Source organism: Boleophthalmus pectinirostris, unplaced genomic scaffold (assembly GCF_026225935.1).
Source record: "Boleophthalmus pectinirostris isolate CB_2022bp ecotype Guang Dong unplaced genomic scaffold, ASM2622593v1 HiC_scaffold_7, whole genome shotgun sequence".
NCBI classification, from domain to species: domain Eukaryota; kingdom Metazoa; phylum Chordata; class Actinopteri; order Gobiiformes; family Gobiidae; genus Boleophthalmus; species Boleophthalmus pectinirostris.
Genome location: NW_026571473.1, coordinates 2,684,288 through 2,710,026, shown reverse-complemented (window position 1 = coordinate 2,710,026; position 25,739 = coordinate 2,684,288). Strand labels below are relative to the sequence as shown.

The 25,739-nt window shown below is 39.2% G+C and overlaps 2 protein-coding genes across 5 annotated transcripts in view; both read right to left on the bottom strand.

The window, feature by feature from the left end:
* Positions 1-984: 984 nt before the first annotated feature.
* Positions 985-12,037, bottom strand: LOC129412038 (scavenger receptor cysteine-rich type 1 protein M130-like). Its single transcript, XM_055164750.1, has 9 exons — positions 11,965-12,037; positions 10,073-10,102; positions 9,683-9,970; positions 8,997-9,275; positions 8,644-8,931; positions 7,706-7,984; positions 7,359-7,646; positions 6,943-7,264; positions 985-1,108 (listed from the first exon to the last, which is right to left on the bottom strand). The coding sequence occupies exons 1-9, from the start codon at positions 12,035-12,037 to the stop codon at positions 985-987; spliced, it is 1,971 nt and encodes a 656-aa protein (XP_055020725.1).
* Positions 12,038-16,706: 4,669 nt separating this feature from the next.
* ttc14 (tetratricopeptide repeat domain 14) overlaps positions 16,707-25,739 on the bottom strand; it is a 23,753-nt gene continuing 14,720 nt past the window's right edge. The window contains exons 9-12 of one of the 4 annotated variants that reach the window (XM_055164806.1): positions 24,881-25,003; positions 23,346-23,463; positions 22,125-22,210; positions 16,707-18,942 (exon numbers count right to left, since the gene is read on the bottom strand). In XM_055164806.1, coding sequence (XP_055020781.1) covers positions 18,207-18,942; positions 22,125-22,210; positions 23,346-23,463; positions 24,881-25,003 — 1,063 coding nt within the window. In that variant the 3' untranslated portion in view covers positions 16,707-18,206. Of the gene's footprint in view, positions 18,943-21,559; positions 21,673-22,012; positions 22,211-23,345; positions 23,464-24,880; positions 25,004-25,739 lie in introns of all 4 variants that reach the window. The other 3 variants (XM_020927665.2, XR_008633549.1, XM_020927668.2) reach the window with 3 other exon arrangements.

Genomic DNA, 25,739 nt, shown 5'->3' with positions numbered 1-25,739 from the left:
TCCTCTTGTACCGGAGCCAGAACATGAACAACTTACTTGTTTTAAGGAGGAGATTGAGAAGGAGAAGGACGAGGTTTTTGGCCGTGGTGTTTTGTGGGACAGTCCAATGAAAGGAACGTGTGGATGTGGAGACGTAGTCAAGAGTGGTGAGTGGTGATGTGCTTCACTTCAGTGACACAGAGTTCATTAAACAATTTTCGCCTACTTCAGTGCAGAATAGTGACGTTTGTGTCTTGTTGATAACGTGTAGGTGGATGAATGCACTTTGGCCGTTCACACTGAAGTCACATGTCAAAAGATCAGATATGTATCAGTTTCAGGAGCACATATCCAAGTGTCCTGGGTCACATTTGAAAAAATCAGATCTGTGTGGTTCAGACTGTCATTAAAAGATCAGATACAGGAACATAGGGGCCAAAAAATTGGATTTGGGTCACTTCAGGTGCAGACTGAACGCAGCCTAAAACTGTGCATAAAAACACACCCTCCACCAGAAAATTTACATAGTGTGCTTTTAGATTTCTCAAAAGTGAAATGATTCTTAGAGGCAAAAGTGTAAAAACTAGGGCATAGGCCTTATTGACTTTTATGATCAGGAGCACGTCAGTGAATGTTCTGCAAAGTTTCACTAATTAATGTGAAAGTAATTTTTTTTCCCTCTTCTAAGCAAATTCTGTGCATTCCTATAGGTGGCGCTGTAGCACTGATAATTGTGTTTGACATGTCAATGAAATCAGGGTCATGCAGTGTATAACTAATAGGACTTTCAGCACGATTGGCTGAAGTATGTGCGTGTAATCATTTTTAAAATATTTTTGTGAGGATTCTTTACGCCCCTGCTGGCCAACCGTGAAAAATGCCCCAAGTTCGTAATATATATATATATTTTTTTGCTCATAATCATGCATAGAATTTAATCCCTGAATTTGGTACAAATCCGATAATGTTGACGTTTCATGTCTATTCTCCTCCCCGTTAACTTCATTAGTGGCGAGGGCCAATTAAAGGCATCAAACGGCCCTCACCGGCCGTGACCCAGCACTCCCACCGGGTGGCGCTGACGCACCACTTGTCTGCGTGTGATTGTGGCTTTGGGTTGTACTTGTCACTAAACACACAAAGTCAGCACACCTCAGAGATGCTGATGTGCTAACATAGATAAACATGGATACTTTGTGACATCGCCATGGCAACACTGTGCAAAATACGACTTTGGCTCCCTTTTTTGATTGAGGTGACCTGAAGAATCACTGTGCCAAAGTCAGTGTTGGGAAGGTGACTTTTAAAATGTAATCCCCTACAGATTACAGATTACACACCCTAAAATGTAGTTTGTAACGGAATCCATTAAATTACTTAAAGTGAGTAACACAATCTGAATACTTTGAATTACTTGATTTGCTGTAGAGAAGCAAAGACTAGGATATTGTAACATAAGAAGTTTTGTCTGCTAAAAGAAAATAAAAAGCCCAGACTTTACTGAACCAAATTAAAAATATTATTGATAGAAGACGGAGGAGACGCACAGCATGATTTAGTCCTGTTAAATCCTGTTTTAGTCCTGGTTTACACCTGGTTTGGACCTGGTTTAGTCCTGGGTTATTCTGGGTTTAGTCATGGTTCAAGTCCATGTTTAGTTCTGGTTTAGTCTGGGTTAAATCAGGGTTTAGTCTGAGTTTAGTCCTGGGTTAGTTCTAGTTTAATCTTGGTTTAGTCTGGTCTTAGTCCGTGTTTAGAGCAGGTTTATTCCTGGGGTAGTCCCTGTTTAGTCCCAGTTTTGTCCCGGTTTAGTCCCGAGTTAGTCCCAGTTTAGTCCCGGTTTAGTTCTGGTTTAGTCCTGGTTTAGTCCCGGTTTAGTCCCAGTTTAGTCCTGGTTTAGTCTTGGGTTAGTCGTGGTTTAGTTCTGGTTTAGTCCCAGTTTAATCCCGGGTTAGTCCTGGTTTAGTCCTGGTTTAGTCCCAGTTTAGTCCTGGGTTAGTCATAGTTCAGTTCTAGTTTTGTTTAGTCCTGGTGTAGTCTGGGTACAAAGTTACAAACCGCTGAATGAACCAAAAATTAACGGCCTGTAGATGGCGCCACACGTCCAGTATAAGCAGAGGCGTCTAGAGAGTTAAAGCCTAAATCACATCACGTAAAGCATCCACATCTGCCAATGGAACGAAGATGGGATGCTGCAACACATTACTCATTATCATCATAAAACTGTTTGTTAATGTTAAAATGTTTCTCATACTTTGCTAAAATAACACACTGTACCATCCACCACACCACTGCTGAAATACTTGACCATCCATATTCCTCTTCAATCCTGTAGCAATCTGCACTTTCACAGCTCTACATTGGGTTTTTATATATATATTTGTGTATGTGTGTGTGTATTCTGAATAATACTTACATAATACATGAATAATACAATAATTTATACCCGGCTTTTTTTCATTGCCCAACCTGTACATTCTGCTCCAATAAATTATTTGTACATAAACTGCACATAAATACTGCCAACCCATAATTTAACTGTACATATTCTACACAAATCTATACCCTCCTTTACTTGCACTAACTGTAAATAACTGCATTTAATCTGTACATACTGCACTGCCATGACATAAAATGGAGCTTTCAAGACTTTATTTCTTCACATTTTTATATTTATGGTTTACAGATAATGAAAACCGAAAGTTCAATGTCTCAGAAAATTTGAATTAAGATTAATATTACATAAGATCAATAAAAAAAAAGGATATTTTGTTATTTTGACGAAAATGCGTCACTGAAACATCACGTGACCGTCTGAAGAAAGAAGAAAACAACAACATAAACAACACGCTGCTCTGTCAAAAAGAACCTTCAATTTTAAATGACACAATTTTCCTCAAAATATAGAAGAATTAAAAAGTGTAAATACTGTACATTATAAACAGACACATTCAAATCACATCAGGCGTCAGGTCTAAATCAGCCAATGACACATGCTAACAAGGCTAATAATGCTAATAACTGCCTGATATGTCTCATTTTTCACACTGAGCACGAACAGATCCTCCCACCAGGACTAAACCAGGACCAAAGCAGGACTAAACCAGGACTAAACCAGGTCTAAAGCAGGACTAAACCAGGACCAAAGCAGGTCTAAACCAGGACTAAACCAGGACCAAAGCAGGTCTAAACCAGGACTAAACCAGGACCAAAGCAGGTCTAAACCAGGACTAAACCAGGACTAAACCAGGACCAAAGCAGGTCTAAACCAGGACTAAAACCAGACAAAGCAGTCTAAACCAGGACTAAACCAGGACCAAGCAGGTCTAAACCAGGACTAAACCAGGACCAAAGCAGGTCTAAACCAGGACTAAACCAGGACCAAAGCAGGTCTAAACCAGGACTAAACCAAGACTAAACCAGGACCAAAGCAGGTCTAAACCAGGATTAAACCAGGACCAAAGCAGGTCTAAACCAGGACCAAAGCAGGTCTAAACCAGGACTAAACCAGGACCAAAGCAGGTCTAAACCAGGACTAAACCAGGACCAAAGCAGGTCTAAACCAGGACTAAACCAGGACCAAAGCAGGTCTAAACCAGGACTAAACCAGGACCAAAGCAGGTCTAAACCAAGACTAAACCAAGACTAAACCAGGACCAAAGCAGGTCTAAACCAAGACTAAACCAGGACCAAAGCAGGTCTAAACCAGGACTAAACCAGGACCAAAGCAGGTCTAAACCAAGACTAAACCAAGACTAAACCAGGACCAAAGCAGGTCTAAACCAAGACTAAACCAGGACTAAACCAGGTCTAAAGCAGGTCTAATCCAGGACTAAACCAGGACTAAACCAGGACCAAAGCAGGACTAAACCAGGACTAAACCAGGACTAAACCAGGTCTAAAGCAGGTCTAAACCAGGACTAAACCAGGACTAAACCAGGACCAAAGCAGGTCTAAACCAGGACTAAACCAGGACCAAAGCAGGTCTAAACCAGGACTAAACCAGGACCAAAGCAGGTCTAAACCAGGACTAAACCAGGACCAAAGCAGGTCTAAACCAGGATTAAACCAGGACCAAAGCAGGTCTAAACCAGGACTAAACCAGGACCAAAGCAGGTCTAAACCAGGACTAAACCAGGACCAAAAGCAGGTCTAAACCAGGACTAAACCAGGACCAAAGCAGGTCTAAACCAGGACTAAACCAGGACCAAAGCAGGTCTAAACCAGGACTAAACCAGGACCAAAGCAGGTCTAAACCAGGTCTAAACCAAGACTAAACCAGGACCAAAGCAGGTCTAAACCAGGACTAAACCAGGACCAAAGCAGGTCTAAACCAAGACTAAACCAAGACTAAACCAGGACCAAAGCAGGTCTAAACCAGGACTAAACCAGGACCAAAGCAGGTCTAAACCAAGACTAAACCAGGACCAAAGCAGGTCTAAACCAAGACTAAACCAGGACTAAACCAGGACCAAAGCAGGTCTAAACCAAGACTAAACCAGGACTAAACCAGGTCTAAAGCAGGTCTAAACCAGGACTAAACCAGGACCAAAGCAGGTCTAAACCAAGACTAAACCAGGACCAAAGCAGGTCTAAACCAGGACTAAACCAGGACTAAACCAGGACTAAACCAGGTCTAAACCAGGACTAAACCAGGACCAAAGCAGATCTAAACCAGGACTAAACCAGGACCAAAGCTAAACCAGGACTAAACCAGGACCAATGCAGGTCTAAACCAGGACTAAACCGGGACTAATTCAGGACCAAAGCAGGTCTAAACAAGGACTAAACCAGGACTAAACCAGGACTAAACCAGTTACCGAGGTCTAAACCAGGCATAAACCAGGATTAATCAGGATCTAAACCAGGTTTAAACCAGGACTAGTTGGACTTTAGACACTCAGCCGTGAGAGTTAACTGGAGTCAATGGAAAGGAATGACATAAGAGTTAAACAGATCATATTTTAAACAAAGTCCAGGCCGCACTCAAAGGCTGTACACAAACCCAGGGTGAATAGGAGGAGTTTAAAGGTCCATGTCTCTAGATTAGCCTAGTTTAGAGGATAGGTGAGTCCAGTGGCTCTCCCGCCCACTGACCATGACACCTGTCCAGCCAGAATAACACGCTTTGACCAAACTTTACAAAGATGAGTGGTTCTGGAGCTCCTGTCTCCCTGATTTTGAAGGGAGTGACTGACAGGCAGATTAACCAATCAGACAGACGCATGCTCTGTCCATGTCATAAACAAACATGAAAAATCTATATAAAGGACTGAGAAACAGCATGGATGTTTACACAATGACCAACTGAAGTACCAAGCTATTACTTAAAAGAAGTTATATATTTTGTTTTGAATGTTGCAAGAATTTTCAAGAGGAGATGTCTTCTGCATTTGAGGAACACGTGATACATGTTAAGGCCTATTGATACTTCAGAAGAACATAAGAACTTTGTTGTTTCACCCAGGGCTGGCCCAAAAAACATGACATCATTTTGTTTTATGCTTTTTCAGTACAAAAATACAAAGTGAATTAGAGCCAGAGTCAATGGAGCTGAATCGCGCTATGTATGTATGTATTTATAATAGACTGTATATACAGTATATATATATATATATATATATATATATATATGTATGTATGTATGTATGTATGTATATATATATGTGTATATATATACATATATATGTATGTATGTATGTATATGTATATATATGTATATATATATGTGTGTATGTGTATATATATATATATATATACATACATATATATATATATATATATATATATATATATATATATATATACACATTATATATATACATACATACATATATATATATATATATATATATATATATACTGTATGTATATATATATATAATATATACACATACACACACATATATATATACATATATATACATATACATACATACAGTATATATATATACACAGTATATATATATATATATATATATATATATATATATATATATATATATATATATATATATATATATATATATATATATATATATATATATATATATATATATATATATATATATATATATATATATATATATATATATATATATAGGGCTGGGCAAAAGTAATTTTTTTTTTATTGTGATTAATCGCATGAGTTCGCATGTTATACGCAAAACCAATTAATGAATTAAAGTAGAGTATAGCTGCTCTTTTATTGGAAATGTAAATGAAAGAGCCAAACATTTGTTGTGCAAACAGCATTTCTTTCACAGGGGAATCCTCAGAGCTTCAAGATATTCAGGGAAGGCTCAAGAAAAAATATTGAATGGACGTTTGTACTACTAATATATTTATTGAATATTTTTTTATGCTGTGAGTAATGAACACTACACTAGTAATAATTTCTAGATCAGTGTTATAAACTTGGACTGATACTTCTTAGGAAACAAAGAGTTAATATAATGGAATGGAAATGGACCAATCACATTTGTTCTTCCAGTGGTATGTGTAAATCAGTGACTCCAGCACTGAACTAAAGAAATAAACTCAGCTCAGAGCCGGTGCCCGCGGCTGAGCCCGCGGCCGGAGCCGTGACGGGAGTCGGAGCCTGCGGCCGAACCCGCGGAACCCGCGGCTCGCGGAGGCTCGGGCACGTTGCATCTCACGTGGTCAGAAAAAAGAGAAAAAAGTGAAAAGAAAAGACGTCAAACTTAAAGAAACACTCGCGGTGGACTTTTTCAAAATAAAAGCCAGTGAGAAACAGACGTTTACAATAAAATAAATAAATAAATAATAAAAACTGCGTTAACGGCGTTAAAATAATTGTCAGCGTTAATGACTTAATTAGTTAACGCAAAGTTAACGCGTTAACGTGCCCGGCCCTAATATTATATATATATATATATATAATATATATATATATATATATATATATATATATATATATCCAATCCATGTTGCAGGACATACCACATACCTCCCACAGAGAGCTGGAGGCTGGGGCTCTGAGAGGAGAAGCTGTGGTTGAAAACCTTAAGGAGGTAAACACAAGTGTAGTTTCCTTTGTGGGTGTGGTCAGTGTCAGAGAACAGGAAGTGTGCGGAGTGATTGACAGCAAGCAGGGTGTGGTTCTCAGTGGGAGAGAGGAGCTGGAAGGAGCCTCCCGGGTACTGTGGCTCCACAGAGCATCTGACCCTGAACTTTGAGCCCAGCTGCACCCGCACCCCCTGAGGCTGGAGCTCGGACGCCCCGTCAGACACAGACACGGAGATGATTGGACGATTCAGGAGGTCTGGGGAGACACATGATTGGACAGATCAGTCTGTGGAGACGAGAGTGTGTGTGAAACCTCTGAGAGAAACATAAAAGTATAAGATCAGCCTTACCTGAACACACCACCTCCACCCCCAGCTCAGAGTAGAGAGAGCTAAAGGGACACTGTCTCACTACAGACTCCTTCACACAGTCAGATGTGACCCCCCACACAGGACTCAGTGGAAATTCATGTCTCTTTCCTTCATAAACAGCAGAGCCACAGTCCAGGTCTCTGCACACGGCAGCAAGTTCCAGGTCCCGGAGAACCCAGAGCCCATCCACCCGTCTCCACTCTCCTGCGAGTCTCAGCTCCACAATCCCAGCACAGCGGCTGGCCCCTCCCACCAGCCTCAGCGGCTCTGAACAGACAAGAGACGTCCCACCCCTTTACCTGAACAGTCAAGCCCCGCCCCTTTACCTGAGCAGGTGAGGTTGACAGTGGCTCCAGAGGAGCAGGTCCTTGAGTTGGAGCGGGGACAGTCCATCAGAGCAGACTCATGGCCCTCACAGTGGAACATCTGCCCCAGAGGAGAGAGCGCCCCCTGGAGGAGAGAAGGAGCCCTACAGCCCAGCTCCCTGCACAGCACCTCTGCCCCCCGCTGGTCCAAGTCCCCGTCACAGACCCCGGTCCAGGACCCGTCCCAGATCTGCACTGATCCGGAGCACAGACCGGATCCCGAGACCAACCGCACCGACTCTGTGGACACACATGTGACATCACCACTCCGAGCCAACAGGACACACACAGGGTAAGTTAAGAGTAGAAATAAGATATAATGACTGACGCTGCATTCATGTGATTTCATAAACTCAGATGATCCGACCTCTAACTTGGAAAAACAAGAATGAACGCAACTCAGGTCAGAATTTCAACAGTGAAACTTGTGCAGAAGTGTCAGACTCAGAATTCCAGAGTTCAGGTCAGTGTGACAGGAGTCTGCTTCATGTCACACTGATCATTTTACTTCACAAATTAAATATATTTAAGACACAATTCACCTATTCCTTCTAATTAATCAGGCTTACAACTCTGCACAAACCTCCTATCTAATTAGTTTATTTGTAATTTGCTAACAAGAAACAGCTCCTCTCATATAAGTCTCTGTCACAACTTCATGGTTTTAATTTTCCAATGAATTAGCACAGCAGAGAATCCAGTTCTGCAGATGTGTTACTGTCGTTGTTGCTCGTGCATTGCACCGGCTGCTCTTGTGAATGCAGGATCGTTTTAGGAAGTCAGATGATTCTGTAGCAATCTCCAAGTTTCCAAGATCACATGAATGCAGCATAACACCAGCCAGAGGGGAGCAGTCTCAAAAACATCTGAGATTTAATCTGAGCATTTAAGACTTTTACCTGAACACACCACCATCAGAACTGAATTAGTAGAGGTGTTTGAACTCCAGACACACTCTCTCACTGCAAACTTCTTTACACAGTCAGACGTGGCCTCCCACACAGGACTTGGTAGCTCCCACACTTGACTCTCTTGTCCAGAGCCACAGTCCAAGTCTCTGCACACAGCAGCTGTAGCCTCCAGGTCCCAGGGGTCATAGGCTTTAATCACCCGTCTCCACTCTCCTCTGATTTTCACCTCCTCAATCCCAGCACAGCGACTGGCCCCTCCCACCAGCCTCAGTGGCTCTGAACAGACAAGAGAGAGTGAAGTCCCACCCCTTTACCTGAACAGTCAAGCCCCGCCCCTTTACCTGAGCAGGTGAGGTTGACAGCAGCTCCAGAGGAGCAGGTCCTTGAGTTGAAGCGGAGACAGTCCATCAGAGCAGACTCATGGCCCTCACAGTGGAATGTCTGCCCCAGAGGAGAGAGCGCCCCCTGGAGGAGAGAAGGAGCCCCACAGCTCAGCTCCCTGCACAGCACCTCTGCCCCCCGCTGGTCCATGTCCACATCACAGACCCCGGTCCAGGACCCGTCCCAGATCTGCACTGATCCTGAGCACAGACTGGACCCCGAGACCAACCGCACCGACTCTGTGGACACCATAGAAGTGGACTAAGTGAGTGTGACGCCACTCCCAGCGGCTCCGCTTAAATGAAGCTCGTGATGCTCATGGTTACAGGAGTGAATTTGGAGCCAGGCGTATATATTAGGAATAGTTTTTTTTTAAACAAACAAAATAGTGAAATAAAAAACCCAGGATTATGTAGAGCAGGTAATGAACATTTTAAACCAAAATGACAAGGGTCACTGCAGCAGTTACAGAGAGGAGCCACGATATTCCAGTGTAAGACAATGGGAGCCAAAAGAGCCCACATGCCAACTTCCTATTTGGTGAGTTAGTGAGTTAGCTATGTCCATTTACATTTACAGTTTATAGTGGACACACGTGTGCATGTGTGGCATCACTGCTCTGAGACAATAGGAGCTTAACTCTCACCTGAACACTTGACATGCAGACTGTTGTATGAGGGAGATGTTCCAGCGCTCGAACAGTGGATCAGAGATGTTTTACAGTCATGACAAACAGTCACAACTTTTCTTTCTGGGCCTGTTTTACTCTCCACAGACAGAGCAGTGCCACAGTCTAGCTCCGTGCACACTCTGGACCCAAACTCAATAGTCACGGGTGATAAAACCACTGGAGTCCAGTCCAGATCTGATCTCTGAAGCACTACCTCGCCCTCACAGCGACTGGGTCCTCCCATCAGTCTCAGACTGTAAGGCTCTGCAGAGGAGACGGTACAGTGATTATCCTCCTCTCAGTGAGGAGGTTGTGGGTTAAACTCCTGATCTGTCTGAGTGTGTTGCTTTGGTGTGTGGTAATTACCTGCTGAGCTGCTGTTTTCTGCCAGGTTCCCTGCAGACATGACACAAAGCTGCACACAAAATGGCAGCAGTTTTGAGACTTAAACTGCAGGAGGTAACAACATTCTAACATGGTGTAAAGCTGAACAAGAGTCAGTTCTGTGTAATATCGAACCTGTTTGATTATAGTTAACAGGAGACACTACACAGCTACCATTTTTGGCCAGTTTGGATTCTTAGCATAAAAAGCAATAGCCTGCATTGAAAAGATGTTTTAATATTTCATGTAATCAACTTTCAACCATAGAGTTATACGGGACATAGTAACTTTTTCCCCATAGGGACAGAGGGATCAGCCCTAAAAACAAGATTCAGACCAATCATACAGAAGGATTTTTTCATATCTAATTCAAACTCTGGTTTATTGAAGTTAACTCTTAAAATCAAAATTTTCTGTGAGATTTAACTTACTCAAATACTAAATAAGATACCAAATCCGCTCTGTATATTTTTAGTATCTAAAATGTCAACAAAATGAAGCAAGAATTCTAAGGTTAGACACTGCAGGTGAAAAGAAAAAAAAATCTTTCATTTTGAGTAAGTTTCGATCAATTAGCAACTTCTTTGGTACTTTACTCCTATAAATGTAAGAAAATAATGTTTTTAATATAAAATTGAGAACTTTTGTGTGTATAAACAACCTATCTTGACATTTTTTGGACATTCAACAGAAACATGACAATAGCCAGATTTAAATGTCTTGCTTCATTTTTTTTTGACATATTAGATATAAAAAATATATTATAAATATATAAATATAGAGGGGATTTTAAATCTTATTTATTTTTTATTTATTTCCTTTATTTATTAGTTTACTTATTTGAGTAAAATAGATCTGAAATTTAACCTCAGTTTTGGAGTTAAAACTTTAATAAATCAGACTTAGAACATCTTGCAGTGCAGAGTGGAGTGTTTAGTTTTTTCCCACATGAAAGTTTGTTGCAAAGAGACCAAACTGACCAATAAACTAAACACTGATATAAATGAGTTTTGCCTGTAGTGTCTATTTTTCAGATTCAAAATTCCCCCAAAAGTCCACAATAATCCAATAAAATTGATATTAAACTTGGAGGAGTCATTTACATTCTATTAATAATATTACTCAGAGAACATGCAGAAATTTGAGACAAGTACTGAAGCTGGCTGCCCATTAAACGCAACACAACAGAGGTCTGGGGTATGAGCGTGGGTATGAGCAGCGGGCGCGGGTGCGAGCATGCTTAACTTGAGCTGGTGCACTTGTACTAACTTCAATCACTATGTCGGGCGTAGTTAAGCCTGATGTAAAAAATGCTGATGACAAGTTACTATGACTCTCAAACCTGGACTTCATTTGGTGAGACAATACCTGCTGTAAATATAAATTACACAAATCAAGCACCAATTTGTGAAGAAAAGTTGAAACATATGTTGAAAAGTAGAGAGTTTAAGAGAGTTCCACACTGATGGCATCACTCTGGGAGAATTCTGTCCAAAAGTTTGGCACAATTTTGATGTAGGGAACACATTTATTCTGACACTTTAAACTTGATTTGAACAAAATAAAGGTGTTTTCTTATATTTGTATTTGTCAGATCATCTTTTCTGTAGTATTAGATGATTACAGTACATAAAATAAAGTCTGTGAACAATAAGAGCCAAAACTTACCCCAACAGCAGAGGGACAGAAACAGCACCCTGAGGAACATGTCGAGGAACCAGGACTGAACCACGTCTGAGTCTGGACCAGGTCTAAGTCTAAACCTTTCCTGTTTTTAACACATTCTTATCTTATTCTTGAACCTTTGTGGTTTTTCTCGTAAAGACGGAAATTTCTAAATCAGATGAAAAAACTTTCCACAAACAGCTCATCACCTGCAATCAGGAGGATCAGAGCAACCAAAGATCCAATCAGGAGCGAGACTGTTCCACTGGCAGCAGGGGTCATACTCGTATCAACACTGATAATCAAATGTGGGGTTAACACTAGCAGGAACAACCTCAGGGAAAAAAAGACACCTGACTGGTCTGTTATTCATCTTGAGCATCTTCAGAGAAAACTTGTATACATCACATGCATACATACATACACATTTTAGCATACAACAGTATAAATATGTATACACATACACACTATCACACCTGACTGGTCTGTTATTCATCTTGAGCATCTTCAGAGAAAACTTGTATACATCACATGCATACATACATACACATTTTAAATATCCAGTACATATATTCAGTATAAATATATATATATATACACATACATACATAATGTATAACACATACATACACGCAAAAATATTTTTTTGTTTATGAACGTACGAAATGTTAAGGTCAGAATAAGGAGCTTGAAAGCAGCACAGAGAGGGGCTGCGCTTTTTCAACAAAGTGAATTGGGGCTTGAGTCGATGGAGCTGGATCGCACTCATGCTCTCTTCCTGTTTGGATCATACCTGAAGTTGTCTTAACAGAATGTCACCTTTACTGAAAAATGTCAAAGTGGGGAAGGTACAAACCCAAGGCCCACCCACTGAATATATTAAAAGTCCTGGAGGGACATAACAAAGGACTTGTAATATATTCAGTCAGTGTGCCTCGGGTTTGTAGCTTGCACACTTTGACATTTTTCAGTAAAGGTGACATTCTGTTAAGATTTCTAGTTCAACCCTCGCAGACCTGCACTGCTACTATTGGCTCTTTTATGAGCCAGTGAAGCGCTCTACCTTCTGCTCATCTGATATGTGGAGTTATGTTTTGTTTCATTCACACGCATTCAACACACAAACCCTGCAGATTTAAGATGAGTTCTTCTTCCAAACAGAAAACACTTTGTTTCACCTTGTGATGTCATGTGGTAATACAGGAAGTGCTCCACAGTGTTTTTTAAACTCTATACAACTTCACTAGAATCATTTGGATCATTTCAGTCCTGGAATTGCCAATCTACTGAACTAAAGGTAAAAGGAGCTGTTAACTTCGTGACATCACAAGGTGGAACAAAGTATTTTGAGTTTTGGAGATGTAGGTAGACTAATAATACAGGATTACTCAAACGTGTGAATGAAACAAAACACAACTGCAGGTCTGTTTTTGAGGTTTCAGCATTATAACCTGGTTACACAAAAATCTATAATAAATAAAACTAATGTACAGTTCAAATTAGATCTGCATCAACAAAATTAAATATTGTATCATGCTGTTTATTTAGTCAATATATCAGATTATTAGAATGACAGTAGTCTCTATTCACGCTGATGTCACAAACCACGAAGACGTTTGGAAACATGTGATGACAACTTGCGGTGTATTTCCAGACATGAAGACTGCATATGTATGTGCTGTTTGGTATCATCTGGAATTTGGCGCACTCATCTCTTCTAATCACATGTACCCAGTGCACTCGGAGCAGAGTCCTGCATCGGGTCGGGTATCCACAAATAGTTGCTGAAATGGGCAGGTTTTAACGTTCTGGAATTGTAGGGGTGGGTAGTGAAACACACGGGCGGTTCAGGTGAATCAAATGAATGAGGAACAGGAAAAAAAAAAAAAAAAACTTGACACACATCCAGGACGTCCGTTGCCCTGGAAACAAGTGCCTAGTCCTGGTCTTTATCCGGAACGATGGACTAGGCCGAGTGTGACTTTAGTGTTTTTATTACATAAAACCATCAGCAGAGCAGATCGACTTAGCAACTGTGCTCCTGGTTTAGTCCTGGTTCAGTCCTGGTGTAGTTCAGGTGATTGGCTCTGTGGTTGAGGCGGGTATATATTTATAATCCGCTGATGACACGGCGTAGGTCCAGTCCTGGCCAGTCCTGGTTTAGTCCTGGTTTATAGTCCTGGTTTATAGTCCTGGTTTATAGTCCTAGTTTAGACCTGATTCAGTCCTGGTGTAGTCCTGGTTTGTTCTGGTTCAGTTCTGGTTTAGACCTGGTCCAGTCCTGGTGTAGTCTTGGCGTTCAACTCTGCGGTTGCGGCATGTATATATGTATAATCCGCTAATGACACAGCATAGGTTTAGTCCTGGTTTAGTCCTGGACTACTGGGCTGTCGGACTAACGGGCTGACCCTGATATATCACAGGCACAGGCGGGTAACAGGTGGAATGTTAACGGGTCCAGGCCGGTGTGGATTTAACTTTGATATAATCACGGAATAATGGGAGGTGCGTCAGTAGGGAAATGATGAAAACTGAAGTATGGTTGTAAATGTTGATCAGCTGAACATAACGGAACACTACAAAGACATGGAGATGAAGAAAACTGGGACATTTTCTCAGTTTTCCTTGATTTTGTGACTTACTAACAAGACCAGAGCTCGCCGGAAGTTGTAATCGCATGTCTTCCTGGTTTGTGATGTAAGCGTGAATTGAGCCTGTAGTAGCTCGGAGTATGCATTGATCTGCTAAGTGTCCTACTGCCCCCCAGTGGCTATAATCAGAACTACATCTTAAAATCTTCTACAACATGTGCGGCCGTGCATCGCTGTATTTAACCTCTTGATAAATACAAGTAAGTTATGATATAGTTATAAGCGGTGTTGGAGAGTAACAGATTACATGTACTGGAGTTACGTAATCAGAGTACAAATTATGAGTAACTGTATTCAGTTACAGTTACTGTTTAAGTGAGTGGTAATTTTTATTTTTATTTTTGGTAATTCCACTCACTAAACCCTAAACCAGGACACTAAACCAGGTCTAAAAAAACAGGTCCAAACCAGGTATAAACCAGGTCTAAACCCAGGTTCAAACCAGGTCTAAAACAAGGTCTAAACCAGGTCTAAAACCAGGTGTAAAACTAGGTCTAAACCAGGACTAAACCAGGTCTAAAGCCAAATCTAAACAAAGACTAAACCAGGACTAAACCAGGTCTAAACCAGGACTAAAACCAGGACTAAACCAGGTCTAAACCAGGACTAAAACCAGGTCTAAACCAGGTCTAAACTATCTCTCAAACAAGATTTAACAGGACTAAATCATGCTGCATGGACCGTGTCTCCTCTTCTTCTATCAATAATATTTTTAATACGGTTCAGTAAAGTCTGGGCTTTTTATTTTCTTTTAGCAGATAAAACATCTTATGTCAAGATTTCCTTATCTTTGCTATTCTACAGCAAATCAAGTAATCCAAAGTATTTAGATTACGTTACTCACTTTAAGTAATTTAATGGATTATGTTACAAACTACATTTTGGCATATGTAATCTGTAATCTGTAGGGGAACACATTTTAAAAGTCACCTTCCCAACACTGGTTATAAGTGTGGTATTATTTTATGTGTTCAGTTCAAAGTATAAATGTAGTAGTAATAATCATATCAACAGTGTTTAGGTGAGTTTGGTGTTTGCCACTTTGTAACTATTACCACATTTCACAAGTTCGTCTATATACAATACAAATTCTATTGTAATTCTTCTCGATAAAGTGGAGGAATTGCATAAAAAGCGCTTCTCAACTGCAGTGGTTCTCAGACTTCTCACATCAAGTACCGCCAAAGAAAAGATTAGCCTTTCTGAGCACCACCAGATCTAAACCAGGTCTAAAACAGGACTATTCCAAGTCTAAAAGTAGACTACATCATTTCCACTGTACTTCTAAACAAAACATTACCTAAAGGAGGACAAAAAGTGGAAAAAATGAACTCTATAAATTTAGCAAGCTCACAAACTGAAGAGCTCACATACCACAGTTTGAGAAACACTGATTAGCCGTCTTATCCTTTTAATGGAGCTGATGCCAATCCAAGATGAGATACAAGTTTTGTGTTTTATATTTCACTCAAGGCCATCCTACTTTTGATCATGAGCCATATGATAACTTCCTGATAATTTTCTGGCACCAGAAAGTACTACATTTTGGGTCAGGGACAAAAGGAGTGAACCGTAGTTTATAGAATTGATTTGATGAAGTTGTGTGCAAGAGGGATAGATGCAGAATACCGGAGAAGTGGCTTGTGAACAGTTCAGATGATGGCCCACAGGTGGCAGCAGAGTTTCCAAATGTTTTCATCCACAGGCCATACTCTCAAACTGGAGGATTTTATAATACAATGCACATTTTATAACTTTTCATTTATTTAACCTTCATTTAATAAGCCTTTAGTTGCACATCTCGTAGTCTAGTAACATTTATTTTCATGTATTAAAGGTGCATTGTGTAACATTCCAGGCAGAGCAATGACATATCCATAGAAACAATACAGGTACACTCAACAACACCTGCTCGTTTCTATGGAGATGTCATTGCTCTGCCTAGAATGTTCCACAGTATGACATTAAACTGCCCTGACTTAAATTTATTCAATAGCAAGTGGTTTTAAAGCTCAAAAATACCTATAAAAACAGACATTCTGCCTGATCTCCACAGATCTGACCTGTAACTCTGGTTTTGTGGTTTCGGTCTCCGTGAAGATAGAAAGGTTTAATACCATGCTGTGGAACATTTCAGATGAAGCAATAACCTCTCTGTGAAGAAAATTATTTGATGGACTGTCCACCCCCACAATGCGCATTTAAACTGTTTATAATGAGTTACTACAGTAAAAGTAAAATCAGGTACAGAAACTTTAATTAAAGAAAAAAAAAAAAAAGATACAAATGACAAGATGCAATTTAACTGAAAGCGGTACCTTTATTTGGAGAATTCATAAACTCCAAATACTCTTAGAGGTCTTTTGTACATTCTGTTGGACAGATTAACAAACATAACACAGATATGTCGCTTGTTAGGTCAATTCCTTGTACCTAAAGAAAAACACTGTATGCAGGATTTCATAGTCATTGCCCATTTGAGTCCCTAAAGCCTTGCTGAAGATTAAACAGTCAGATCAAGTTAGAGATTTACTCATGACACTTCTGCACGATGCATACAAAAAACATTGGTGCGATGATTACAATGTAGTTTTTGGCTCTGAATAACTTAACATTTGTAGAATCATAATGGGACTGCATGTTCAAGTTCTGTTATCATGTTGTGAATGCAGCCTTGATTGAAAAAAAAAGAAAAAAAAAAAGAAAAAAAGAGAGAGAAGGCATCCTGCATATAAAATTTTAAAAATTTTTAGTTATTCACAGTTTTGTTAACAGCAGAAATTTAAGACTGTAGAAATTAAGATAGATGATACTGAGTGTGGTTGAGACAGGAAGTAAAAAAGGAAGTAAACAGGAAGTAAACTTTCATAGCTCCAAAAGCTTGACCCCATAGAAACACTAATTGAAAGAACAATTTCCCAATGTCGTTATTTTGACACTTAAGCGTGCACTATGTAACTCTTCTGGTGTTGGAAACCACTTGTCTCCATGGAGATGTTTTTTGTTTAAGCCTGGAATGTTCCACAGGATTATATTAAACACTTTTTTTTTTTTTTCAATTAAATGCATCCTTAGTGAGTGGGGTCGCCTCTCCACAGATCTTGTCTCTCTCGCAGCCTGATAGCACCATTTGTTTGGTACCATGCAGATAGTATGTTTAAGACTGTCCATGGGTTTCAGAATGTTGAAAAATTAGTAAGGTTGCCATAGCAATCAACTCATTAAAACTAAATATTACATCTTAGAATGGTGAAAAGTCCTTAAAATGTCACATAACAGAAAGCTGAAGTCCATGAATTTTGCAGAACATTCCAGGCAGAGTCGTAACATCTCCATGGAGACAAGCATGTGGCAAACCCTATACCAGAAAAGTTACATAATGCACCTTTAAGATTAAAGGGCCGATACTGCGCCATTTTCTGATCTGTTTTAATGTAGTTTCCTCGGCACAAACAGACCTGGAGTTGTGTTTTGTTTCATTCACACATTTAACACACAAACCCTGCAGATTTAGGCTGAGTCCTTCTCTTAAACAGAAACACACTGTTCCACCTTGTGATGTCATTCAAGACAGGAAGTACTCCACTGTGTTTTTAAACTCCATACACCTTCATTAGAATCATTTGGATGAGTTCAGCCCTAGAATCTGTTAACTTGAAAATTACCACTATATGACATCACAAGGTGGAACAGAGCATTTTGAGCTCTGGAGATGTAGACAGACTAATAATAAAGCGTTACTCAAATATGTGTGAATTTAATTTTCTATATATAGCACATTGTTGCCATGGTGAAAAGCTTTATTTTTTTGGCTTCACTCCCTTCTCTTTTTCAAACTGCTCGATTTGGCTGAATATGTCCAAAAGGTTTGCAGGGAGATCCTTCTTGGCTTTATCTTGCCTTGTATTGTCCTCCATTTTGATGTTACTACCACTCGCCTTCTCTCCATTCCCTCTTTCATACCTACCACTTTCCAATGAACTCCTCCTTGAAGAATCACTTTTGGTATATTTTGGATACTCGGAGTGAAAACTGGACCTCCGTGAATGCTCAGAATCTACTGAAGAAGTTGAGATTCGACGCCTGTCTTCAAAGCTATCCCTCCTCTTGAAATCGCTGTTCCTTCTGTTGTCATTATCCTTGTAACTAGGACTTCCGCAATCTTGCTTTCGATCCTCATCCGATATTGAAATTCTCCGATCTTGCCCAGACTTGGCTTTCGTAAACACATCCTTAACCCCGAAACCTGGTCCACCTTTTTGGTTAAGAAACGTAGCTGACGTTATCGGTGGAGCAGGGTACCACTCTATTTCCTCCTCCTCTTCTTCTTGTTTGCTCCGTTTTCCTTGATCACTTTTCCGGCTTTCCTTGGAGGATATTCTGCGATGGCGTTTGCTAGATTTGTGTTTTTTCTTTTTTTTCTTTTTTCGGGATTTGCGGCGGGAGCCAGATGATGAGGAGGAAGAGGAGGAGGAGCTACGGGAAGAGGAGGATGTGGAAGATGAAGACGTGGAGCGCTTGCGTTTTTTCTTCATCCTGAAAAGACGGCACACTCACAAGTTACAAAGGGTATAGAAATAGTCCTACAGAGGATTCAAACACTTCGTACTGGTAGTTTTCAGATTCAATAGGTAAATCTGACATATTTACAGATTTCTCTATTGTGTTCACATGCGCATCAGTCTCCTGGTTAATTAGTCTTGTGTAGTGTTTACATGTGCCCAGAGAAACCAGGACACTCATATCTCTGTGTACACGAGGAATCAGAGTATTCTGGATATGTAGACTGGTTGCTATGGTAACTATGGTACAGATATGGCAAGGAGCAAAACATGGAGCAACTTTGCTAACTTGAGGCTTTTTAACAGGTTTCTAACAAAAAAAAAAAAAAAAGACACATTCAAGTAAGAACATGAGACTGTGGAGCTCTGTCACAGCTTCAGTAACAGGCGTTTTTAACAATTACACATTACAACACAGTGTCACAGCGTCAGTTTAGTTCAAAAGCAACACAAACCACCTCCGAGCTGAGCCTGGTGTTAAAATGTGTCTGTAAACGTAAACTGCTTTATTTTATTTTGTTTATAAGTACTTAAAAAGTCTTGGTCGGAGTTTGAGTCGTTTTGGGAAACTAACTGCTCCTACCATTTTTGTTACTTGACTTCACACGTGCTCAGTACAGCATCAGTTTTGAGACATCAGGACACTGCGTCAACAGGCCACAGTATCCTGGATACTCTCAGAAAAACTCTCCTGGTTTCTCATCACCAGGATACTGACATATCCAGGAGACTTAAATCCAGATACTGGGTCTACACGGACACTCACATAACCAGAATACTCAAAAAAAAAATGATCATAACTGGGATACTCAAGCGCATGTGTACACACTCATTGACTACATTGTACTTTGCCACGTGTTTCAAATGACACCACAGTATTCTAAAGGCCAATATTAATTCATACAGATGGGGGCAGCTCAAATTTAAAACTGTTAAAAGGTGCATTGTGTAAGTTTTTCTGGTAGTGGGATCGTCAAATGTTTTTCTCCATGGAGATGTTACTGCTTTGTCTGGAATGTTTCACAGTATGACATTAAACTTTTGTACCATCAGGGAAACCAAACCAGACCAAGTTACAGGTCAGACCTGTGGAGAGGCTCACAGTCAGAATGCCTGTTTTTGAAGGTATTAGCTATATTTGAGCTAGGCATTTTTAAGCTACAAAACCACCTTCAATTTCATAAATGTAAGGCAGAGCTGTGTAACATTGTGGAACATTCCAGACACAGCAATGCTATATCCATAGAAACAAACAGGTGATGGACCCCTTATCAAAAGGTTACACCAGGCATGTCCAAAACATGGCCTGTGTGCCAAATGCAGCCCTCAGACATTTTTTTCTTGGCCCTCAGGCTTCCAGGTGAATTGGCCCAAATTACATCATTGCATCAATTAAAACATAACTTTTTATTGCAAGTTTTTTGAAAATCTATTTTGATAAAGCTAATATTTAATATATAGTGAGTGGTTTTCAGGATCTTAGCATGAATAAAGACTGATGGCTTATTCTAACGTGTTAGACATGCACATAATTCAATTATTCACTGAATTGAGCACCAGCCCCTTGATCAGCCCTCTGCTTCGTCTGTGTTTAGATATGTGGGCCTTGATGAAAATAGTTTGGACACCCCTGGGTTACATAGTGCACCTTTAAAATGCAAAATCATATTGTAGAACGGTGAGTTCTTGGTTAATAATTGAAAATACCAAGTTCAACATTTGTGAATTAACCTTTTGGATATTTGAGAATCAAAACTACCAAGGTAAATTAACAAAAAAGGTAAATTCACAAATGTTGAACCTGATCATTTGTATTACTGACTAGAAAGACATTCATTAATATTGGCCTATAATGCTGTGATGTCATCTCAAACCCAGCTATAGGTTCTTCTGTTATGGTTGATCCTCATTTGAATCACACAATAATACTTCAGTGTTCACTTATTACTTCTACTGATTAAAAAGGCCGGATAGAAGTAAATACAGGTATATATATTTAAGAGACTTTAAAGTGCCTATGACAGGTTGAACTACTCATTTCATTAAAACACACTCAGATCATTACATTTAAAGTTTTACCAAAAAAAAAAAAAAGGTTAGGTTAGGTTGTTAGGTTTAAAATAAAAAATGTAATTCCTAGTTGGAAATCATGACATCACGCTAGGGAATTCTGTAACCTTTACCAAACAACCATGTGGTACACTGGGTCAAAACTCTTGATCTAACCACGAAGCCAGAATCCTACAGTTGAAACAGATTTTTAACTTTAACTTAAAAGTGCACTGTGTAATTTTTTTTTTGGTTGGGGGTCTGTCACCTGCTTGTTTCTACGGATATGTCATTATCCTGCTTGGAATATTCCACAGTATGACATTAAGCAGCTCTACTTTACATTTATTCAATTACAGGTGGTTTTATAGCTAAATAATCCCTACAAAAATATGTATTCTGACCTGGAACTTGGCCTGGTCTCCATGAAGATAGAAAAGTTAATATGACAAAGCAATAACATCTCCATGGACAAAAGCATCTGATGGACCCTCCTCCAGAAAAGATACAAAGCGCACCTTTAAAATCCAATCCAAACTTACCTTTTCTCCTCTTTTAAGATCTTACGTAACTTATCAGCGCTCGTTTGGCTGTTTTTAGTCTGAGCCTGCTCCTTCTCCTTCGCCATCGCTTCTTCTCTCAGACGGATCGATTTCTTTACGGCCACATCACGGGGCCACAAGTTTCGAAATGGCACCCACAAGCCCATTTTAAACAACAAATGCATGCGATATAAACCCAGTTACATGCAGTACGAAGCCCAGCACAATATTCAAGCCATTAAATCAGTCATTTTCACAAAAGTTGAGTCAAAAATAGCAAGGGGATCATGTAAAGACAGAAATAAAAGTTAAATAAATCAAAATACCACAAGATATGAGATCAAATGATGCAATTGCAACAGAAAGTGAGTTGTATCAGATTAAATGAATGCATAATTAGTAGAAAATGTTAGATAGAAGTACCCCATTAGAACGAGATGGTTGCATTGTTACCAGATTATAAGCAGTTTTGGGTCCATGGGGTCCGGTTGAAGTGGTGTATTCATTTTCATTGTCGGCAGTTGCGTTGTTGTTGTTGTGTTTTTTTGTTTGTTTGTTTGTTTACCCCAGATGACGCGCAGAGGACAAGTCCGTGGCAGCCGCAGGGTCAAAGGTCACAGTGCCAGGTTCACAGACACATACACGAAAACACTTCATCAGAATTACAAATTGGAAAACATGAACATTTCACAAAAACCTCAAGATACAAAGGAAGATGAAACATTTGGCTTTTGGTCCGTTTCTTAAAGATGCACTATGTAACTTTATGCCACCTCGTTTCTATGGAGATGAAACTTTGTCTGGAACGTTCAGCAGTCTGGTACTTTTCTATCGTGCATGTATTCAAATAATTGTGTTTTTATTGCTTAAAATAATACCCTGAATTATTACTGTGAGAATCATGGAAACACATAATGCCATACTGTAAAACATAATACCACCTCTTTAATGCTATAGTGTGAAACATTCCAGCCAACATCATAACATCTCCATGGAGACAAGCAGCTTGCAGACAGTAGAAAAGTTACATATTGCACTTTTAAGAGAAGACTTGATCAGTATTAAAACGCAAGATCATATTATTACAGATTCAATAAACACACTATAATGTACTGATTTGTTGATGTTATTAGTGTATTTTTATTTAGATTACATGTAACTCAGATATGGTTATGCCTAAAATGGTCAGAATGTGAAATTTAAAATAAAAATTCATTTGAAAATCATTTCAGTTTGACTAAAGGCAGCTTTTTCAGTGGAGGAACAGGATACTAAACAAAAAAGGTATGATTTCTTAAAGCAAGCTTCAGTGGAAATCCTACAATTCAGCGCCCCCTAGGGTTTGGTTAATCATACTAAAATATGTGCAGTGAGGCGTGTTACATTGTAAGTACAAAACTTAATCTATAAAGCTACAGTATGTAACTTTTTGGGAATGGAAAGTCATCTGATTGATTTCATGGAAATACAAAGTTAAAACCACACTTCAGAACATTCTCCGTAGAGATAGATACATTTAATGCCATAATGTAGATTATAATCAAAGAAACCACATTTCCATGGAGACAAGCAGGTGCAGACCCTCCTCTAGGCCAAATAAGAGTCAGGTTTGTGGAGATTCAAGCCCTCTCAGAGTAAAGATGCAAGCTTTTCAGTGCAATAAACACAACCAAAATGAAAGAACAAAACATGCTTTCATTTTACTCTACTTTTTAGCAAAGAGTTACATACTGTAGCTTTAAATCCTGGGATAGTCGCGCTGCAGTGTGTGGTGTGGCCAGCTCACCTGTATAGTTTCAGTGATTTTGTTGAGAGCGTCTTGGGCCTCGGGGTTCGTCTCGTCTAAAGACAGAGCTCTTCTGTACAGACCCTCTGCTGTGACCAGCTTCTCCTGCTCCTCCAGCCTAAAAGAAAAAGACACACAAGAGGAAGCTCGTCACGATAATTACATTAACTTCAATAAATGATACATGGGGCAATTATTTTTGGGGTGAATATACATTTGTCTTTGGAGGACTTTTTATTATTTTTCCACACTATGATACGATTTGAAAGAATAATAACTTATTTTACTCATTAAACTTCCATTTATTAAATTACACCTCAAGTTCATTAACAATACTGTACATACAGAACAGTTTTGGACCATAATAAGACCCCACTCACAGTCAGAATGTTGTTTTTCAAGGTATTTTTGAGCTATAAAGTCACCTGTAATTTAACAAATGTAAGGTATTATTGATTTTTGTCATACTGTGGAACATTCCAGACAGAGCAATGGCCTCCATAGCAACAAGTCGGTGATGAAATCCCAATTGAAAAGCTAAAGTACACAGTGCACCTTTAATCATATATAGTAATTTTCTTGTTGTGATAATTTCCATGAAACAAAAAGAGCAAGTGTTTTTAGATACTTGTATCTTATTTTGCTACCAAAATGGATTTGTGTGCTACTTTAGGTTTCTGAGTGCAACCCAGTCTTGTATTTGTTATTACACTTATTCTATTTAAACTTGTAAAAGGTCAAATTTGATGAAAAATTTACTTTATTTCTGTTTTTAACCATTTTGTACAAACCTGGCTACAATAATAATAATGCATTTTATTTAAACATACACTATGTAACTTTTTGCTTGTGGGTCCGTCATCTGCTTAATGTTATACATTGGTCATTGCTCTGTCTGGAATGTTCCACAGTGTGACATTAAACAGCTCTATCTTTCATTTATTCTATTACAGGTGGTTTTATAGCTCAAAAATCCCTCGAAAAATAGACATTCTGACTGTGAGCGGGGTCGCCTCTCCACAAATCTGTCCTGTAACTTAGTCTGGTTTAGTCTCCATGAAGATAGAAAGGTTTAATGCCATACTGTGGAACATTCCAGACCAACTAGTAACATCTCCAAGGAGATCCTAAACCAGAAAAGTTGCACAGTGAAGTTAAAGATACCTTTCTAGGGACTCAAAGGCACTGTACAGCAACAAATAATTAACAATTGTCAGATTCATTTAATTTGCATTATATATCTTTTTTTTTTTTTTTTTTTGAACAAACAACACTAAAAATAAATTGTAGCAGTTCCCCAAGTGTTCATCTGTGGTGTCAAATTTGTACGCAATATAATTCAATGTGTTTTAGATAACAAGAATGTCCATTTATTAAGTTACAAAAACTAAATGAACATTCAACATCACTATTGAAACTACAAAAAATAGATATTAACAAAAAGAATGGGCAGTTAAAATCACAATGAAACAATCACAAACAAACAGTAAATCAAAGTTATTGTTTTTATTTTTTGTTAAAAAAGTATGTCTTACTGTCTTCCTCTCTCCACTAGCGTCTGGCTCAGGTACTTCTTGGCGTTTCTGTGTTCAGGGCAGTTCTCCAGGGCCAGCTCAAAATCACTAATCGCCTTCAGAATGCTGCCTTTGTTGCCGTACCTGAAAAAACACAATAAGATGTACTGTAATATATTTCTTTTTCATAACCTGCCTATGATTCATAAAATATAAGGTTGTGACCACTGAAGTACCACCGTGATCAGTTAATGTCAAGGCTTGAAACTGAGACAAAGACTAAAGGGACTTAAAAGGTGCATTGTGTAACTTGTCTGTCTGAGGGACCATCACTTGCTTGGCTCCATGGAGATGTGCCTAGAAACTTCAACAGTATGACCATAAATTTATGAATCACCATGGAGACTTGCAAGTCAAATTACTGGTTAGATTTGTGGAGAGGCGTCCCCACTCACAGTAAGAATTAATGCTTTTAAAAATATTATTAAACAATAATTACCATCTGTAGTTGAATAAGTGCAAGACAGATTAATTTAATGCCATACTGTGGGCAATTTAAAACCAAAGCATGAACATCTCCATGGAGACAAACAAGATGCAAGCACATTCCAGAAAAGTTACACGGCACACCTTTAATTGTGATAAAACAATCTTACTGAGGACTACATAATAAATATGGCTCCAAACTATTCATTTATCATGTTCAAAACCACTCCTGCAATAAAAAAAAATTAAAATAAAATAAAAAAATTGTAAAAACCTGTAACTTTTCTGGAGGGTCCGTCAGATGCGTTTCTTTATGGAGATCTTATTGCTTTGTCTGGAATGTCTCACAGTTGCCATGTTTACATGATGTTTTTTAATTCCAGATTAATTATTC

Excerpts from the sequence above, each read along its gene's own strand:
- LOC129412038 (XM_055164750.1), bottom strand. The coding sequence starts at position 12,037 with ATGACCCCTGCTGCCAGTGGAACAGTCTCGCTCCTGATTGGATCTTTG. Across the intron at positions 9,276-9,682 it reads TCTGCATGTCAAGTGTTCAG|AGTCGGTGCGGTTGGTCTCG; the intron begins GTGAGAGTTAAG and ends TGGTGTCCACAG. Across the intron at positions 7,647-7,705 it reads TGTCAACCTCACCTGCTCAG|AGCCGCTGAGGCTGGTGGGA; the intron begins GTAAAGGGGCGG and ends TTGTCTGTTCAG.